Source organism: Delphinapterus leucas, chromosome 9 (assembly GCF_059928025.1).
Source record: "Delphinapterus leucas isolate spDelLeu-1000000601 "Yukka" chromosome 9, BTC_Dleu_Yukka2, whole genome shotgun sequence".
Classification (NCBI taxonomy): Eukaryota; Metazoa; Chordata; class Mammalia; order Artiodactyla; family Monodontidae; genus Delphinapterus; species Delphinapterus leucas.
The window spans coordinates 21,824,495-21,846,467 of NC_143137.1; the positions used below are offsets into that span (position 1 = coordinate 21,824,495).

At 39.5% G+C, this 21,973-nt stretch overlaps 1 protein-coding gene across 1 annotated transcript in view; it reads left to right on the forward strand.

The window, feature by feature from the left end:
• The first annotated feature begins 7,045 nt into the window (after nucleotides 1-7,045).
• TSGA13 (testis specific 13) overlaps nucleotides 7,046-21,973 on the forward strand; it is a 38,466-nt gene continuing 23,538 nt past the window's right edge. Inside the window, exon 1 of the mRNA XM_089917073.1 lies at nucleotides 7,046-7,118. Coding sequence (XP_089773199.1) covers nucleotides 7,046-7,118 — 73 coding nt within the window. The remainder of the gene's footprint in view (nucleotides 7,119-21,973) is intronic.

A 21,973-nucleotide genomic window follows, 5' to 3' on the forward strand; every position in this document is an offset into this window, starting at 1 on the left:
TAATTAGAGGAGGTAATTAGAGCCCAAAGAGATATAACAGAAGAATGGAAGCAAGCTCTCAGAGAGAAAACAGAAATACCCACTTCCACCAGGGATCTCAGATCCAGGGAAATATTGAGAGGTACCTACCTGAATCTGTAGAGAAAGCAATGGGAAATCATCCCATCAACGCTAAGATGGGTATATTAGAAGGTTAAAGAAAATATAGATGTATTACTTCTAACATTTTTAGCTTAGTCTCAGTGATATTATCATTGTAAATGGGAACATAAATATGCCTTGGAGAATGTACAGAGTTAGGCCTCTAAGGGAAAGCATAGGGTAGATGAGACACATGAAATATATTAAAGTAATTAATCAAATTAATAGAAATTAGGAAGAAAAATGCATGATCATCTCAATTGGTTCCAAAACAAGTATTTGTTAAAACTCAACACCAATTTGTGATTTAATTTAAAAACACCTTAGCATGCTGTACAGCAGTAATTAACACAACATTGTAAATCAGCTATACTTCAATAAAAGAATAATTAAAAATAAATAAAAAGTAAAAACACCTTAGCAAACTGGTAACAAAAATAATTCTTTAATTGATAAAAAGTGTCTACCAAAAGCCTACAGAAAACATCAAACTTTGAAAGATTGCAGGAATTTCAGTTGACCATGTGGTAAGATAGAAAGTTTCAACAAATTCCAGGTAGGCAGTCACATAAAAATACAATAAAAATCTTACCCAAATATCCATGTATGGGGAAATATAAAAGCAAGCCTCTACATAATTCAGATAAAAGTGGCCATTACAAAAATTTAGAACTGAATGAAAACCAAAAGTACAAAACAGCAAAACTTCTGTGATGCAAGCAAACAGCACTGGGGGAGAAAGTACAGTTTATAGCCTTAAATTTTTTACTTAAAAAAAAATTGGAAGTGAATGAACAAGCTTTCAACTCAGAAGAAAAGGAAAATAAATAACCCCAAAGAAAGTAGAAACAGACGTTATCATGGGCAATGCATTCTCAGTAGAAAAGATATTGCCCCCAAGGGAGCGAAAATCGGTTCTTGAGGGCTGAAAAAAATGTTAGCTATTACAATGGTTGTGGCTCTTCAAAAGACCATACTACATAAACAGATACGTACTATATGTGTGGTTTAAGGTTGCGGGTTGCAGGGGGAAGAAAGTAGTGATTAAGGGAAAAAAGGTCTAAAAAGTTTCCTAGAGGGGTAATAATGAAAAAAGTTTGAAAAAACACTGCCATGGATAAAGGCAGAAGTTAGTGAAACAGAAAAAGAAAGTGAGTAGAGTGGTCTGAAACACTTTTTAAGAGCCTACTAAAAATAGATTTCTTTGGCAAATATTAAGAAAAAGGAGAGAAGGCACAAAAATTTATCAGGTATAAAAAAGGACATAAAATCATAATGCATGAGCAGATTTTCCTAATTATAAGAGAATAATACAAACAACTTTATATCAATAGAGTTGAAAAATATATGGCTAATTTTACAGGAAAATATAAAATTTCAAAATAGTCTAAGAAGATATAGAAAAACGGAAACAGTAGTAAAAGATCTATCCCCAAAAAAGGCACTAGGTCTAGGTGGTTATATAGGCAAGTTCTCTAAACCTTCAAGAAACAGGTAACTTCCATATTTTATAAATTGCTTTAAATCATGGAAAGAGAAAATTATCCAATTTACTTCATGTTATATAGTTAAGCTAACCTTAGTACCAAAACAAGATATATAAAAGATAAGAAAATAATACACCACTTTTTATTTATAAAGATGGATGCAAAAATCCCAAGTACAGTAAAATACTAAAAATTGTATTTCAGCAGCAAATGAAAATAATAATGCAACATGATAATGCTAAATTTATCTCAGAAATGCAAGATTAATTCAATAATGGAGCTCTGTTGATATAATTCACTACATTAATTGAAGAAAGGAGAAAATCTGACTTTCCTATATGCCAGCAATCATCAATCAGAAAGTGTAATAGACTAAGTGATTCCATCCATATACAGTAGCAATGAGTAACATAAAGAACCTTTATAGACAAGACTATAGAATTTTGCTGAATGATGTAAAAGAAAATATGACTAAATGGGGATAAATAATGTTCCTGTAGACGGTAAAACTCAATACTATAAAGATGTCCATCCTTGGGACTTCCCTGGTGGTGCAGTGGTTAAGAATCCACCTGCCGATGCAGGGGACACGGGTTTGATCCCTGGTCCAGGAAGATGCCACATGCCATGGAGCAACTAAGCCCGTGTGCCACAACTACTGAGGCTGCGCTCTAGAGCCTGCAAGCCACAGCTACTGAGCCCACGTGCCACAATTACTGACGCCCGTGCTCTGTAGCAAGACAAGCCACTGCAATGAGAAGCCCGCGCACCGCAACGTAGAGTAGCCCCCGCTCACTGCAACTAGAGAAAGCCCACATGCAGCAATGAAGACCCAACACAGCCCCCCCCAAATTAATGAATTAATTAATTTTTAAAAAGATGTCCATCCTTTTATCAAATTTATGTATTTAATGAAATTCCAATCAAAACAGCAAAAAGATTTTTCATGAAACTTTTTCAAGGAAATATTACAGAAGATCATGGGAGGTGGGGGGGAGAGGGAGGGAGGGAGAGTTGATCTGCCAGATGTCAAAATACTACAAAGCTATGGTCATTAAAACAGTGTGGTAATGTGCAGGAATAGACAAATAAGTGGATTGAATAAAGAACCCAGAAATAGACTTGTGACTATAGAAGCTGACATATAAGAGATAAGGCACTTCACACCAGTGTGGAAAAGATAAACTAGTCAGTAAATTTTATTGAGACAATTGGCTCTTCAGTTAAATAAATCAACAAAATAAAACACAGGATTACATTCTATCCCAAATCTTTCAGAAAAATAAATCCCAGATGGTAAAGACATAAACATTTTTAAGCTATAAAAGCTTATTAAAAAGCTGGAAGATACAATCATTGGATAAAGATCTTCTTGTTTAGGACACAACAATTTTAAAAACAAGAATTTAAAAAAGGAAAAGACAGACTTGACTGCATCCAAATTCTAAAATGTTTTACATCTGAAAACCTAATCAAAGTTAAATATCAAGCTACACTCTGAAAAAAAATTAACAGGCACAGGATTAATATCCAGAATATATAAAGAATCAACAATTTAAGATATAAGGACAAAAAAAAAAAAGTGGTCAAAGGATAGTAACAGGCAGCTTAAAGAAAGAACCAGGGTTGCGAGGCAGTCAGCGGATCTTTAGCCTTGTATATATAATGCTTTTTCTCTTTTAAAGTGAGCATATCTCCATGTATTGCTTGCCTACATTAAAAAATTTGAAAGGTATTTTAAAGGAGGGGAAAAATACTATTGATTAAAAAACAAAAGCAGATGGTAGGGTAGGAAAGGATATACCAAGCAAATGTTAATTAAAGCAAGCAGGTATGACAAGATTAATATCAGAGTCAAAATAAAATTCAAAGTATAATACATTAGTGGGACAAATATAGATTATTTTATATCGAGAAAAGGTATAGTATCCTAAGAATCTAAAGTAATTAAAACCCTTTTTGCCCATATATTAGAGATGTCAGCTCAGGAGCTCTAATGCCTATTCCAGGATTTGGACAGGGGTTTCTTCTCCTATCCCTCTCTAGAAATTCAGAGACCCGTCCCCATTTTCTAAGCTCATTGCAGGGGTGGGAGGGTGGGGGTGTGGTGCCAACAAAGGTTAAATCACATAGGAACTGAGCCCAATCTAAATTCCCTCAGGAAGGTCTCTCCACCTCCCCAGGTCTTCCTTCCTTTCTCCTCTTCCAGAATACTCTTTGTTCCTCTCATTTTTTTTTGTTACAAAAAGCTCTTGATGATTCAGAGCTTGACCCAGAATGCTAGTTCCCCTTTCAAAATATTTAGTTTAGTAAAGGGGAAGAAAAGAAAACCAGTCAAAAACGTACAAACATTTACAGAATGGTAGCATCCTGTATTATCTATAGCTAATTGTATCTTACTAGCAAGCTCCCACTCCTGTTAACGACAGAGGAGAAATTTTAGTTTGTCAAACTCCTCTCAGGGCTGCCTCCTTCCAAGGGTCTCTCTGATCCTTCCCACCATGGTTTCTGAATGCCAGGAACCCATGGCAGAAGGGAAAACAGTCTCAGTGCTGTGTGCAGTGCTGTTCTCTGGGTCCTCACTCATTTTCCATGCTGTGTGGCTATTCTAGGGATCTCTGGGCATATAGTGCTTATGCCCAATGAGTTAACAACAGGTCCTGTCTGGTTCTTTGGCTGCCTTTCTCATTTCCCTGCTGGAGCCAATGGTCCTGCTATAACCTCTAGTTCTGAGGTCTCTGTTGAATGCAACTTTCTCATCCCAAATGCAGACTTCTTCTGGACCTTGGGTTCTCTCAGCATTTTGGCACCCTCTTGCCAAGACATAAAATATATTCTGGTCCCTCTCCATATCTCACCAAGGCCATAAGACACTGTGTTACAGACACAGGTCCATCTGCCTAGATATCTCTCAGCCATTTCAGAATTACTTCTTGATGGCACCATGTTGCCCTAGCACTACGCTGAACTTGCAGTGGAAGTGGAGGGTGAGCCCAGAAGTTCCAAATTCTACTTCAACTTATTTGGGTTCCTGATGTCATGTCCATCTTCCCCTTTCTGGGCCAAGACCCAAGGAATGAGGGGACTGATGGTTTCCTTCTCAGGGATACAAGCACCAGCAAGTCTTGTCTCAACCCCACTGACCTTCCCCTTATCCTAGGCTCTTCCAGCTGGAAGAACACTTCACTTCCTCTCTCAGTAGGTGACAACTTCCCACTGTCGTACTCTAAGTTTGCTTCGCCTATGATTATAGTGAAACTTTTTGTCCAGGCTTCATGCTTTGCTCTTAGTATTTAAGAGTATTTGAAACTTGGAGCTTCTTTTACTTTCCCAACAAAGCTTTCAAGATTACTATTTAGTTATAGGCTTCAAAAGCTGAAATAGAGTCATTGTTTACCTTTGCATTCCTGCTATAACTATCATGATGTTTTTTGAGGCAAATGGATGCCTTTGGTTAAAAAGGTAATGGTCGCATAGAAGAAAATAAGAAAAAAAATCACATTAATATTTTTCAAAGCATATCTCCCTCTCACCAATTTTTAGTCTGGTTAAAGATTAAGTTATTAGTTCTTGGGAATTCCCTGGCAGTCCAGTGGTTAGGACTCCGTGCTTTCACTTCTGAGGGTCTGGGTTCAATCCCTGGTTGGGGAACTAAGATCCCAGAAGCTATGTGATACAGCCAAAAAAAGAAAAAACAAAAAGATTAAGTTATTAGTTCTGAAGGTGTAACTAAGAGCAACCACTCCCATCCCCGACTAATGGGGTCCTTACAAAAGAACAAACTTATTAAATATAAGTAAAACAAAAGGAAGCTAAAGTCTATCTTCTGCAGACCCCTGGAATCAGGAAAAGTCCAAGGAAAAGGAAGGATTATAGTTATTACTGCTCCAAGCAGGATGTGTTTATGACACAAATAGATGGCAGAGAGGGTATCAGCAGCATCCTGTCACCCAAAGAGTTTTGAGTCCACTTGTGCAGTCAAGGGTGGGACAGCAACGTGGTCAGTGGGTTCCAGCAGGGGTCAGCAATGGATTGGACTGGAATGCATCTAGCAGCCCCAGAGGCAGTGCTAGAGGCTTTCCTTCTGGGGCTGTGTGTATTCATGGCTTTTACCTAAAAGAACGAGGCTTTCATGGACCAGGACATACGTTTCAACAAATATTTATTGAGCACTTAGAATGTGTCAGGCACTGTTATAGGCACTTAGGATACAAAGTGAATAAAACAAAGATCCCTGCCCTTATGATCTCATATTTTAGCAGGGATATAGAAAATAAACAATAAGTATATAGTATGTTAAGTAATAAAAGATATGGCGTTAACAAAAAGTAGAGCAGGCTAGGTAGGATCAGGAGTGCTGGGTGGGAGTAGGGGTTAGACTGAGGTAATAAACAGGGTGATCTGGATAGGCTTCATTGTACAAATAGGATATGAACAAAGACTTGAAGGAGGTGAGAAAGTTAGTCGGGAGCTATCTGAGGGGAAATTGTCCAGACAGAGGGAACAGCTAAAGAAACAACCCTAGAGGATGAGATCAAGAAACAGAAAGGAGAACAGGATGTCTGGAGCAGAATTATGATCAGAAGGAAGAGGGGATGCCAGATCATGTGGGTATTATAGCCTACAACTTTGGCTTTTTCTCTGGGTAAAATGGAGAGTCATTGAGGACTTTTGAGCAGAAGCATGATATGATCTGCCTTATGCTTAAAAGGATCATTCTGACTGTTATGTTAAAGGGGCTCAAACAAGGTGCTATGTTAGGAAGCAGTTTCGTTAATCTAGATGATGGTGGCTTGGACCAGAGTGATGGTAGAGGAGGTGGTGAGAAGTGGTCAGATTCTAATACATTTTACAGGAAAAGCCAATAGACTTTCCTAAAAGGTTGGCTACGGGGAGTGAGAATATGAGAAGAGCCAGAGTGATTCAAATTGCTTTGGCCTGAGCAGCTAGGAGGATGGAGTTACCATAAACTGAGTTGAGGAAGTCTAGATATGTGGACAGGTTTGTAGGGGAAGAACAAGTGTTTAGTTTTGGACATGTTGAGTTTGAGATGTATGTTAGACAACCCAGTGGAAATTTTGAAATAAGTCTGGAGTTTGGGAGAAAGGTCTTGGACTAGAGATTAAAAAGATGGGGGTTAACTGCGTATTTAAAGCTCATAGTCTGAATCAGATCAACAAGATCAACAAGAGAATGAGTGTAGAGGGAGAAGAGAAGAAAGGCTAAGGCTGATCCCTGGGACAGTCTTAAAGTGAAGAACTGAGGGAGTTGAGGAGGAACCAGAAAAGGAGCTGAGAAGGCGTGACCAGTGAGGTAGGAAGAAAGCCAATAGCATGACGTCCTAGAAGCCTAATAAAGAAAGTATCCAAAAAGGGAGTGGTCCACTTTTGTCAGACGATCATGCTAAGTCAACTAGGATGAAGGCTGGGGAGCTGGCCATTGGCTCCCGCCACTCGGCGGTCATTGGTGACCTTGATAAGAGCAGTCGTGGTAGAGTGGTAGGGGTCAATGCCAGATTGCAGTGGATTTAGGAAAGAACAGGAGGAAAGAACCTGGAGACCATGAGTACAGGGAACTATTTGAGACATTTTTCTGTAAGTGGGAGCAAAGAAGTGGAGTGGAAATTGGTAGGGGAAAATGGGGTCAAGAGAACTGATTGCTTTTTTTTTAGATGGAAAAACAAACAAACATACAACCCAGCCTGTTTATATGCTAATGAAAATGATCCAAGAGGGAGTAAAACGTTGCTAATGCAAGACAGAGATGAGGGAGAACTTCAGGAGTGATATCCTTGAGGAGGTGAAGGCAATGGGATCTAGTGCACAAGCGCAGGGATTGATTTTAGCTAGGAACATGAATATGTAATCTGTGAAGCGGTTGGATATTCAGATCTCTTCCCTAGTAAGGCCTGCTCCACGTTATAGTGACCGTTTAATTACTTAATTACCAGCACAAAATCTATGATGGGACATTTGCTTCCCCGATGAATTTTCAGGTTGGACAGTAAAAAGGAAAGTGTCCACCTAGAGTTTTGAGGTGTTAAATTCTTAGTTTCAAATCATACATACCTTTTTCCTTAGATTGCTAATATCACATAATTTCTCATCTCAGAAAACTGTTTTTAAGGCTGAGTGGGACGTTTTGATCTCCTTTATAACTGGAATGACTGAGACAGATGGGGTCTTCTAGTCCTTTTTGGTGACATGTGGGCCATTAGCTATATTAACATCTTTGCAACAGGCAATCTTGCCTTACTACCCTGAACACGTATTCCGTCGTGCTCAGAGGACCACTATGATTGTGCTCAGAGTCTGGACTATCCTGATGTAGTTCCTAGGAACTATGGTATAGAGGTTGTTCTTGTACAATATGTACATCCAGAGGTTCAGAGACTGTTGTTGTTTTTTTTAAAAGACTCCACATTCTGCTAGAGTTCTTGGAGGCCCACCATCTAACAAGGAAGCCTCAAGGGAAAGTAACAGAGTCACTCCAGTCAGAGTAATGGAAACCTCAAGGCCAGAATGACAGTCCTCTCCTGTGTACTGACTTGGGTCCCTCCTGCTTCTTTGGCTTCCCACTCCAGGGAGCTCCAAGGTAGAAGACTGATGGGTGACTGACTGTGTATATAAACTGGAATAAGATGCAGGTCGCTAGACAAGTTGACAAGGCACTGAATCTCCTTCTTGGAAAAAGACACCTTCAGGGGGAAATCTATTTGACAACAGACATTTGTTTTGTTTTGTTTCGTTTTTGCGGTACGCAGGCCTCTCACTGTTGTGGCCTCTCCCGTTGCGGAGCACAGGCTCCGGACGCTCAGGCTCAGCGGCCATGGCTCACGGGCCCAGCCGCTCCGCGGCATGTGGGATCTTCCCGGACCGGGGCACGAACCCGTGTCCCCTGCATTGGCAGGCGGACTCTCAACCACTGCACCACCAGGGAAGCCCGACAACAGACATTTAATGCTCAGAAGTCAGGTACTGACATTCTGGAGCTTGAATATGTACAAATACCTCTGAATGGCCTCTAGATAAGGACATCATTGATACAGTCCTGCAAGAAAATTCTTAGGGAGATGGGAACACCAAGGAAAAGGTCTTGCCACACCACAGAGTAGTACAAGTCAGGAGAATTAATGCAACCATAGTTAAGTATGCTGAGGGTGTGTCACTGAGCATCACAAGTGAAAGGAGGGCTGCTGGTTGGAGTGGACAGAGATCTAGAGGAAAGCATGGGCCATATTAATGGCAGCAAACAATTGTGGTAGATGTTATATCTGAGCCAAGCTAAAGACCCACACAACAATCTCTATGAGTCATCTGTGGCCAATCTTTTTAAGAGGCCATATGAAAGAATCAAAGAGATGAATGGTAGGAAAATAACCTCTACTGAAGGTTATCAGGCATAGTTGATGAATTTTCCTTTAAAGCCGCAAGACACCAGATATTGCCATGTCATTTGGGGTCCCAGCAACAAACATCTGGCACATTCAGTTGGGTCAATAGAGGGAAATTTAATAAAGGCACTGTCTTCAAGGGTGTGAATAGAAGTGAAGCAAGTATCCTGCAACTAGTAACTTGAGGTACCACTCCTAGACTTGAAGGAGCAAGGGCAGGGGCTTAGCAGCAAGTTACCACACCTGAAGAAAGAGAAAGAGAGAGCTGTGTAGGGAGGGTTACCTGGCAGGTGCAATGTTCTTCAGTTAAGGGGTGAAGCCAGCTTGTACAAGCCTGCCAGGAGGGAACCAAGAAAAAATTACCCAGCTCTCACTCTTCTCCTTCCCATGGATCTGTTCTTACTTGCTCACCGTTGGCCAAACCCAGCTGGAAGCCAGACAACAAGACAGTATTTTGACTGGCTCAGATTTCTGAGGATAAAGAAGAGCAGAGAGAGGTAGAGAGCGGATATGGAGGGATATCAAAAGATATTCAGCAAAATATCAATAACTTTAAAGGGCTAGAGGAATGCCAGTAGTCCTTTTTTCTTTTTAACTTGTTTAGATGACAGAACAAAATATCTATTCACTCAAAACAGGAGATCTAGACTACACGTCATGGAACTCTATGTTACGTTCCTCAAGAAGAGCAGTAACTATCATGTGGTTAGCATAGCCAATAAGATCAACTTTGAAAAACACTACCTTTTACCAATTTATGATTTTAATGCTCTTTTACCCTTATTACAGAGCAAGAGCAATACATTTCCATTGTAGAACATTTAGAAACAGATAAACTGAAAAAAGAAAACAAAATTTCCTGTAATCCCACATTTTAGCAGTACTAATATTATGGGATATGTTTCTTAAGTTTCTTAATCTGACCTTACATATGTATTTGTATACTTTTTAACTTTCTATTCTGACATAATTCTAGACAGAGAAGTTTTGTGTAGCAGTACGCAAAGTTGCCATATACCCTTCACAATGATCGTCCAAATGTTAACCTTTTACCACATTTGCTTTATTCATCTCTCTCTCTGTGTATGTGCACGTGTGCACATATATACATACACAACTATAATTTATACACACATAAACATATTTTTTTCCTGAATCATTTGATAGTAATCAAATTTAAAATCTAACAGAAGCAAGTTATGCCAATAACCTCTAAACCATCAATATCCCCAAGTGTACTGGGAAATCCTCAAAATTAAGAGAATAATAATGATACAAGAATGCTTATCAAGGAATTGATCAGATCAGATCAGAACAGAGTTAGCCAGTAATTGAACACCCTCAGACATTTGTAAATACCCTGCCATCATATTGCAATCCTGAGACAGGCTGTGAAGGGTCCTGTGTGACATTTACCCAGCCATGTTCCTATTTATGGGGATGAGACTCTTTAAACTGGGTTAACCCAAGAGAAATACTAGAGGGCTCAGAGAGGGACCTCAGGAATTCACCTTTGAGCCAGATCATGGACAGCCAGGTAACTGATACTCCATTCCAAAGATTTTGTTGCTGGCATCCCATCTCATTTAGAGTGTATCATTGTGGAGAAGTCAGTTCCGGGTGTCCAACTGTAAATGCTTGCTATAGAAGATAGAGAAATTAGTCATTTCTGCCAGGACATAAACTACCTCCCCGACTGTGGAACCACTAGGGAAAGAAGAGGAATTACTTTCTGTTTCCTGTCAGGTCCTGATTTAAGGATAATATGTTGGGACTTTGTTAAATAATTTTTTTTCCAGCATAGCACATCACCTTGAGAATTGGCATAAAACAGAGCCAGATGCTAAAATGCCTTCCTGGATAGTTTTCTAGAGTTGGGCCTGTTCCCCTGAGGTGTACAGTTGAAGATGTCAGATGGTCCAGCCTTCTAAAAGCCAAACAGCAAGAGGCTGAGCCACAGGGTCAAAGCACAGAACAGCAGAACAGCATTGAGTTGGATGTCAGTTGACAGGAGCCAAGAGAGTCCAACTCAGGCTTATCAAGGAGCAGCACTTGCCTATCTGATCCCAGACTTGGCCCTATTTTAGAAGAAAAATTGCATTATTTTCCTTATAAACTGACACAGGTTCCAGTTAATTTAGGAGACTGTCTCTTGACCAAAAAGAAAAAGACTATTTTAACATAGTAATTCCTTGCGGAGTGATTTTCCTGAGGATACCTACCAGTGTCTTATGAAGGAGGTTGGCAATTGGTAGTACAGGTGAATGTCTTCTTAAGCCAAAGGACCGCCAAGGGACCTGCCCTGTTCTTTGAGATCAGGAGGGAAAAATGGAGGAAAGATGGTATAGGAGGGCTAACAAGGAAAAGAGAAATCCAGGGCCACTCCCTCACCAAGTTCTCAGTTCCTGGAAGGAACTGCACGTGAATCCCTCAAATGCCTGTGGGCCCAAGAGTTAGCTGCAGAGGGTGGATGAGACTGGGGGCTACAGTCTTCAGTGGGATTAAGATGCACACATATATTAAAAAAATGTACACATATAAAAAGAATGTGATGGGAGGACCCCAGTTGGAAGGTAGCCAAGGGGAGAGCTTGAGAACAAATCTTCTCTCAGTGGAACCTGTTGAAACTACAACCTTGTCCACACTATGCCCATAGACAGTGAGCCAAAGAGAGACATAAACAATCTCTTTGTGGACAACCCAAAAGGTTCTACCCTTGCTGTCCTTCCTCCCCACTCCATAGTCAGAGGGACATGCGCCGGGGAGAGAGGGGTGAGAGCCAGACTGCTCTGAATAAGGGGTTTAGGGGAGACCTTAAAATCACATAGAAGATTTAAGTTGTGAAATGAACAGCAAGGAGTCATAAGAGCTGGAAATGACTGTTCTAATAGATGAATCGCCAGGAATTGATAGGAAAGGAAGTTTCAGAAGAGTAGATTATGGCAGCCGCTAGGGGGAAAATTAATTTTATACCCAACAGTTGAGATTCTTCTCCAAGACATTAAATTTAACATCCAGACACTTATACCCTCCCTCTCCTAAGATGCCTAGATTCCACCATACTCCTCCTCCATTTCTGCCCTCTTATTATAGCAGCAACATTATCAAGGATCAATGTACACTAACCAACATCATAACCTCTCTCTTAATCTGTTTTCCCAGTGGCATGAGGAGCCCCAAATGGTCAAGAGGTAGCCTCAGCTTCTAATTCAATGGGACCATTGTGGGACTTTTAGTATTAGGAGCTTTAAACAAGCAAAGCCCAAAGCAGTGGAGAAGGGAAATAAGAACTTTGTAAGTGATGTGAGAATCCCACTCCTCCAACATTTAGCCTGATCCATGTATCCTGGCTTTGGGAGAAACAGCCCCATATATAGTCCTGGTTCAGAACATATGCCCTGACAAGCATCCCTATCTTATAAGTGCTCTCAATCATATAAGGTCTCCCTGCTGACACCGAAAATGAATCTTCAAAAACCTTTCTACCCAGTGACTTCTGATGATGGTAAAACCAGGAGATCCCATGGTCATAATCAACCTTTTGCTCTATTACTTTTATGAAGTGTGAATTTCTTGGTCCAAAATAAAGTTATACGAAATATTGTGTTAGTGAATCAACGCTAAGTCCAAAAATGATGCTAATGGGAGAGAAAGGGCAGGCATGGAAAACAAATTCATATCCAGAATAAGTGTTTATTTCAGTATGGGGAAAGAGAAGTCCCTTCCATGACTGAAGAGATTCAGTGTAACTCATTTACCACCACTCACCTGAGTGTGAAGGTTCAGAGGTCATTACTGCTCACAGGTTGATAACCTGAAAAGAAAGAAAAAAATCATGTTATTGAGCTTATGTATAAACTTGAAATCTGCCACTATTTCACTTTGTTTATGAGCCCATTAAACAAGCTCTCAGTGCTGGGAAGGAAACCAACTGATATCTACAGGAGAGGTCATTTTATCTACCTGATGATTCAGCCATCTCTGCAGTAGGAGCCTTTTGTTGAGCAGCCACAGGGGACATGGATACTCTTACACTCTGGGTTCATTCTGAGCTGTTCACTCATTCATTCTCTATCACTCAGGGTCCCAGCAGAAACAAATGGTACATGCAAATTAAGGTATTTCAAAGAGGTAACAAGGGTTATTTACAAAGGCATAGGCAGCATGTAGCACAAAGAACAGTAGAGTACCCTAGCACTGTTTCTACACCTAGGCCCAAAAGCAGAGGGAAAAAAAACCCCCAGAAAGATAAAGTCATATAGAGAGGGCTACCTGGAGGAAAGCTGTGACATTCATTTGCGATAACCCAATGGGGAGAGAGTCAAGGGACTATATCATTTGACTTAAATGTCCTTCTTCCCTCACATCTCTTCCTAGGATTCCTATTTACCAAACCCAACCAGCAGCCAGAGGACAAAGGATGCAGACCAAACAGGTCAGCCTCCCAGGGCAGAGAATAAGAAATGGGCAGAGAGGTGGAAAAGAGTAAAGAGTGGATCTAGAAAGTCACACAGGAGATATCCAGCACACATTAATTCAAAAATTATTATGTGCCAAACACTACTCCAGATGTTGGGAACAGAACAGCCCAAAAACTCTTAACTTCATGGAGCTCATAAAATATATAGTATATGAAATATGCACAAGTATCAATAATAATGAGAAAATAAAGCAGGAATGGGATATAGGAAATATTGGCTGAGGAGGATTATCACAATCTTAAATAAGATGACAGGGTTTCAGTTGAAACCTGAAGGAGGTCAGGAATTCATATCTGTAGATATCTTGAAAAGCAGACTATACATAGGGAATAGCAAGTGGAAAGGCTCTTGTGAGTACACGTGGCATATCTGAGAAACAAAGAGAAGGCTAGTAGGTGAGTTGGACTGAACAAGAGGGATATAGTATTAAGAGATAATAGCAGAGAGGTGAAGGAGTAGTGGAGGCAGGGTGGAGACCATACCATGTATGTAAGGCTTTGTAGGACACTGACAGAATCTTGGCTTTACTCTGAGTGAGATGGGAAACCATTGGAGGGTTTTAAACAGAGGAGCAGCATGGTCTGACATGTGCTTACATCATTATTCTGGCTGCTATGTTGAGATAGACTGATGTGGAGAGGGGAATCCAGGTTAAATAAAGGAGACCAGTTAGGATAGGAGGATATTACAACAATTCAGTCACGGGACAATGATGGTTTAGGCCAAGATGGTAGCAGGGACAGTGGATGGTAAAGGTGACAGGATTTGCTGAAGTACTGGATATGGATGTGAGAGAGAGCGAGGAAGTTGACTCCAAGGTTTTGTGGTTACTGGAAAAAAAGTAATTGCTATTTACTGAGATAGAGATTGCAAGAAGTTTGAGTTTGGTGTATTTTTCCCTGGGTGGATTTTAGGAGCTCAGTTTTGGACGTGTTGTTTGACATCCCAGTGGAAATGTGAAGATGGATATATGAGTATGGATTTTAGGAGAGAAGGGGAGATTTAAACACGCATGGATTTTGTGTGCCGTGTGTGTGGTGCCCTGGAAACCAAGGAGAGGTAATCAGCTATGACAAATGCTGCTGACAGTTTAACTAAGATTTGAACCTAAAATTACCATTGGAAGAAGCAATGCAGGTGACATTCATAAGAGCAGTTTTAGTAAAGTATGGGGATGTAAGGTGGTTTGAAGTGGGATCAAGAAAAATGGGAAGACAGGGAGCTATACTCAATATCCTATGATAGGGCTTCCCTGGTGGCGCAGTGGTTAAGAATCCGCCTGCCAGCGCAGAGGACATGGGTTCGAGCCCTGGTCTGGGAAGATCCCACATGCTGCGGAGCAACTAAACCCGTGCGCCACAACTACTGAGCCTGTGCTCTAGAGCCCACGTGCCACAACTACCGAAGCCCGCACGCCTAGAGCCCTTGCTCCACAGCAAGAGAAGCCACCTCAATGAGAAGCCTGTGTACCACAATGAAGAGTAGCCCCCGCTCACCGCAACTAGAGAAAGCCCGCGCACAGCAACGAAGACCTAACGCAGCCAAAAATAAAAATAAAATAAATTTATATTTTTAAAATCCTGTGATAAACCATAATGGAAAAGAATATAAAAAAAGAATGTCTACATGTGTATAACGGAGTCACTTTGCTGTACAGCAGAGATTGGCACAGCGTTGTAAATCAACTATACTTCAACAAAAAAAGTAAAAAAAAAAAAAAGAGAAAAATGGGAGGAGAAATATTGGAGATAGTAAATATAGACAAACCTTTCAAGGAATTTTGCTGAAAGGGAAGGAGAGGAAAGTGGGATCAATATAAAGTCTCCTGTCTCAGTAAATACAGAAGAAATTAAACGTCTCTTTTTCAAACCTCATTGTCACCAATTCTCCAATCTTGGTCAATTAAACTTTGTCTCAGGGACTTCCCTGGTGGTCCAGTGGTTAAGACTCCACACTCCCAGTGCAGGGGCATGAGTTTGATCCCTTATCAGGGAACTAAGATCCTGCATGCTGCACGGTGCGGCCAAAAAAAAAAAAAAAATCTCAGAAATTAAGGTATGAGTCTATATAAGAAAAGCTACCAACAAAATTGACAACATCAACCTTATACCACTAGTCACCAAAAACATTTGATTTTTGATAAACACCTATTTATGATGAAAAAACCCTTAAGAAAACTAGGAATAGAAATAGAAGGAAATACTTCACCTTGATAAAGTTCATACGTCAAAAACCAACAGCAAACATAATTAATGGAGAAACTTTAGACCCGGAGCAAGATTAAGATGCCCCCATCTCTGCTATTATTTATACTCAAGGTCTTGGCCAACTTTATAAGGAAAGAAAAAGATGTAAGTAGCTGAAAAACTGTCATTATCTGCCGATGATAGAATCATTGATCTAGAAGAACCAACAGAATCAACAAACTGTTAGAACTAATTTCTCTAAATCAACAATAACCAACTAGAAAATGTAATAAAAATAAAACACTATTCACAGTAGCAACAAAAACTGTGAAGTAACTAGGATTAAATTTAATCCAGTGTGTTTAAGACTTCTATGAAGTAAACTTTAAAACTCTAGTAAAGGATATAAAGAAAATCTAAGTAAACAGTTTTATCCTCTTAAATGGTACAACTCCGTAGAATAATAACTTATTTTGGAAAAAACTAATAGACAATATAAAGAAGATCTAAATAGATAAAATGTCATGCTTTTGGATGGTACAACTTTATATTATAACAATGTTTCTCTATATTCATCTATAATTTTAGTAATCCAACTCAAAATTCCAGTTGGACATTCTGAAGAAGATGATAAGTTGACTCTTAAATATGAATAAAAATCAACTTAAAAAATACGAGTATTGGGAATTCCCTGGCTGTCCAGTGGCTAGGACTCTGCGCTTCCACTGCAGCGGGCAAGGGTTAGATCCCTGGTTGGGGAAGTAAGATCCTGCATGCCGTGAGGTGCTGCCAGAACAAAAAAAACAAGCAAAAAATATAAGTATAGAGGTAGAATTTGCCGTACCTGATATTAACAGAATTTTGGCGCTTAATACCTGATGAATAAATTTTTGGCTCAAGAACACACAGACCAGTGGAATAGAATAAAGAATTTAGAAACAAAAATTTATCAGAATCAAATGTATACTAAAGAAGGCTCCAAAAATTCATTGAGAAATGAAGATTGCTTTCTTTCTTGATTGATCAATTGATTTGTGGATGATGTTGAGGAAACTGGCTCACTCTGTGGAGCAATATAAACTGAATTATTACCTAACATCATCACTATATTGAGGAATACAAACTGGATCCTTACCTAACATCAAATACAAAGGGGTATTCTAGATGGGTTAAAGACTTAAATGTAGGGGTAGGGGGAAAGTCACAGAAGAAAAATTCAGAGCAGGGACAGACTTTTTTTTTTTTTGCGGTACGCGGGCCTCTCACTGCTGTGGCCTCTCCCGTTGCGGAGCACAGGCTCCGGACATGCAGGCTCAGCGGCCATGGCTCACAGGCCCAGACGCTCTGTGGCATGTGGGATCTTCCCGGACTGGGGCACGAACCCGTGTCCCCTGAATCGGCAGGCAGACTCTCAACCACTGCGCCACGAGGGACGCCCTCATTGCTGTTTTAATTTGCATTTCGCTGATTATTAATGAGTGTGAACATTTCTTCATATCTTAATCAACTTTTGGTTTCTTCTGCCCATTGTTTCATTGCGATTGCTCTTTTTCTTGTTCATTTGCAAAATTTTTTGGTATATTCTAGATATCAATCCATTGTCAGTTTCTATGAGTACAAGTAATCTTCTTTAATTCTATTATTTGTCTATTAATTTTTTCTCTGGATAGAAAGCTTTTCTTTTTTAATACTTCCACCAAGACTTTTATTAACCATTTTGGTTTTTTAATTATCTTTTAAAAATATTTATTTATTTATTTTGGCTACGCGGGGTCTTCGTTGCAGCATGTGGGATCTTTTCTCTTTGAGTTGTGGCATGTGGACTCAGTTGTGGCATGCACGCGGGATCTAGTTCCCCGACCAGGGATCAAACTCAGATCCCCTGCATTGAGAGTGCGCAGTCTTACCCACCAGACCAACAGGGAAGTCCCTATTAACCATTTTAAAGTGAGCAATTCACTGACACGTTCATTCACAATGTCATGCAACTACTACTTCTATTTAGTTCCAAACATCAGCCCAAAGTAAAACCCTTCTGCATTAAGCTGTTTCTCCCCATGCTGCCTCCCCTACAGCCCTGGCAACAACCAATCTGTTTGATCTCTATGAATGTTTCTATTCTGGATAGGTCATATAATGCAATATGTGGTTTTGTGTCTGACTTCTTTCGTTTCGTACTAAGTATGTGTATGGGGGGATACATCTTAGATCATGTTCCACAGAAGCAGACGTTGAGATATGGACTTATTTGCCAGTGATGAAAACACTAAGGAAGCCTTCCCAGGATGAACTGGTAAGGGAGTGGGGGATACAGGACAGAAAAAAGAAACCGATGCAGCCAAAAATGAATAAATAAATAAATATTTTAAAAAAGAAAGAAAGAAATGGGACCTAATTAAAAGCTTTTGCGCAGTAAAGGAAACCACCAACAAAATGAAAAGACAACTTATTAAATGGGAGAAAGTATTTTCAAATGATATGACCACTAAGGAGTTAATATCCAAAATATATAAATAGTTCATATGATTCAATATCAACAAACAAACACACAAACATCCCAATCAAAAAATGGGCAGAAGATCTGAATAGACATTTTTCCAAAGAAGACATACAGATGGCTAACAGGCACAAGAAAAGATACTCAAAATCTTTACGTTGTTTCCATGTCCTGGCTATTGTAAATAGTGCTGCAATGGACATTGGGGTACATGTGTTCTTTTGAATTGTGGTTTTCTCAGGGTATATGCCCAGTAGTGGGATTGCTGGGTCATATGGTAGTTCTATTTTCAGTTTTTTAGGGGACCTCCATACTGTTCACTCCACAATTGGTATTGGCTGTATCAATTTACATTCCCACCAACAGTACAAGAGGGTTCCCTTTTCTCCACACCCTCTCCAGCATTTAGGGTCTGTCATACAAAGTGAAGTAAGCCAGAAAGAGAGAAATATCATATATTAACGCATATATGTGGAATCTAGAAAAATGGTACAGAAAAATCTATTTGCAGGGCAGGAATAGAGACGTAGATGTAGAGAAGGGACATGTAGACACGGGGGGGAATGGGAGGGTGGGACGAATTGGGAGATTAGGATTGACATATATACACTACCGTGCGTAAAATAGATAGCTAGTGAGAACATGCTATAAAGCACAGGAAGCTCAGCTCAGTGCTCTGTGATGACCTAGATGGGTGGGATGGGGGTGGGGTAGGAGGGAGGTCCAAGAGGGAGGGTATAGGGGTATACATATAGCTGATTCACTTTGTTGTACAGCAGAAACTAACACAACATTGTAAAGCAATTATACTCCAATAAAAAAAAAGAAAGGCTATCATCAAAAATTCTACAAATAACAAATGTTGGAGAGGATGTGGAGAAAAGATAACCCTTGTACAACTGTTGGTGGGAATGTAAATTGGTGCAGCCACTATGGAGAACAGTATGGAGGTTCATCAAAAAACTAAAAATAGATTTGCCATATGATCCAGCAATTCCACTCCCGGGTATATATCCAGAAAAAAGGAAAACACTAATTCGAAAAGATACATGCACCCCAGTGTTCATAGCAGCACTATTTACAATAGCCAAGATATGGAAACAACCCAAGTGTCCATCAACAGACGAATGTATAAAGAAGTTGTGGCTTATATATACAATGAAATACTACTCAGCTATAAAAAAGAATGAAATTCTGCCATTTGCAGCAATGTAGATGGACCTAGAGGATATTATGCTTAGTGAAATAAGTTAGAGAAAGATAAATATTATATGATATCACTTATAAGTGGAATCTAAAAAATAATACAAATGAATGTATATGCAAAACAGAAACAGACTCACGGATATAGAAAACAAACTAGTGGTTACCAAATAGGAGAGGGGAGAGGGGAGGGGCAAATTAGGAGTATGGGATTAAGAAATACAAATTACTACATATAAAATTGATAAGCTACAAGGATATATTGTATAGCACAGGGAATTATAACCATTATCTTGTAACAACTTTTTTTTTGGCCGCGCCATGTGCAATTTGCGGGATCTTAGTTCCCCAACCAGGGATTGAACATGGGCCCTCGGCAGTGAAAGCACCAAGTCCTAGCCACGGGACCATCAGGGAATTCCCAACTTTTAATGGAATATAATCTGTAAAAATACTGAATCACTAAGTGGTATACCTGCAACTAATATAATATTGTAAATGAACTATACTTCAATTAAACAAATAAAATAAGCCATTATTAATAAATTATAGCACCTTAAAAATAATAAAACACATTTTTTAAGTAGTATTGAATTTTGTGGAATGAATATAAATTTTTCTTAGATAAATAAGGATGGAAAATATTTTTATTGAATGATATAGTTCTATAAATTGGTATTTAAAAGCAAGGAAACATTCATAATATTAACAAGCAAGATATTCTGTGGGATATATCTGCATATTCTTCTAGTAATTACCCTTAAATTTTCAATGTGCACGTTTTTACAAATTTAAGAAATATACTCCTGAACAGATGGAGTTAAAAAGGAAGACTGTTTACTTCTGAACTCTTCCCTGCCACTTTCCCTGCTATCAAGCAGTATTTTGGTTACATCTTGTCTTTTTGGTAACTATTCATTTTGATAGAATTTAAAATTTAGAGAAAAGTTGTAAGAATGGTATCTACCCTTAAACCAGACTAAACAGTTTTGTACATTTTTCCCCCTTTGCTTTATCACAGGTTTTCAGAAATTTGAGTATAATGTTTCTCAGTACCATTTTCTTTTTGTTTATTCTGCTTTGGGTTTGTTGAGCTTCCTGAATTGGTTGATTGATATTTTTCTTCAAATTTGGAAACTTTTCAGCCATTATCTCTTAAAATATCTTCCCTTCCCCACTTATCAGGGCCTCCAATTACACATAGGTTAGACCATTTGATATTGTCCTACAGGTCATGAGGCCTTGTTTATTTTTCTTATGTATTTCATATGTTCTCTATATGCTTCAGTTTGGATAGTTTCTTTTGTTATGTTGTCAGATTTACTGAGATTTTCTTCCTTAGTATCTAGTATGCTATTAAGCCCTTTAGTGTAATTAGATGTTGTATTTTTTTCCTATGGAACCTGTTAGACTCACGACATTCAGTGATAAAAACCCATACAAGCATTTTTACTATGCCAAATATTCAAAAGTTAGTGTTATTGAATGTTTTAATTGTGTGAATTGAAGTATCTGACCAAACAGTTTTTGAACAGGGTAATGTGTTTCTCTTCCATGTGTGAATATTTTCCCCTATATTAATTGAGGTTTTGATTGGGTTAGGTTTTAATCTCATATAGTGTATGCCTATATGTTTTTTCTTTTTATAAATTGAGTTATGAAACTTCCCAGGAGAACTTCCAGAAGTGCTCATGGACCAACATAGAATCTCCTACAACCCCTAAAGTTTATCTGTGGGCCAACTCTAGCACCCCGTCGACTGGTGTCTCTCCCCTGAAGTCAAAGTCTCAGGTAAAAGTTAAAGTCTGTACGTGTTGAGGAGCTGCCTAAGACTATGCAGTAAGAAAGAAGAAGGAAGACTGTTCTCTACTCTGATCTCCAGCATATTGGTAACCACTCAAAGATGTCTGGACATGTAAGGGGTAGAGGCCAGGCACTGGGGAAATTGATTGGATTCCTTGCAGATCCAATCACGTAAAGTGCAAATGTTGTTTTAGTCACTACTTAGAGGCTATTTTCACATCCCAAATTATGAATTTGAGCACCTGAAATGCATGTAATAATGTAATAACTATTAATTTGATCAGCTTTCCAATAACTGTTTAGCTATATTGGCTTCCTCAAATCCAAATCGATATCTTTTCCCCTTAGCTTATATTTACACTGGCCCTAAAACTCAAAGTTTCTCTGTTATCTGCTTATGGATTCCTGAAGCATCCCTTCCCCAAAGTTTTTATTCCCAGGAATCATCAAAGTCCCCCAGTTGTTCTCATTAAGGACTTCCTATTTGTTACCATCGGAGGGCGACTTTCAGTAATTTCCTGGGGGCTTCCCTGGTGGCGCAGTGGTTGAGAGTCCACCTGCCGATGCAGGGGACGCAGGTTCGTGCCCCCGTCCGGGAGGATCCCACGTGCTGCGGAGCGGCTGCGCCCGTGATCCATGGTCGCTGGGCCTGTGCGTCCGGAGCCTGTGCTCCGCAGCGGGAGAGACCACAACAGTGAGAAGCCCGCGTAACGCAAAAAAAAAAAAAAAAAAAATTTCCTGGATCCAGGCTCCCTCTTGGGGTATAATTCTAAATTGTTCCC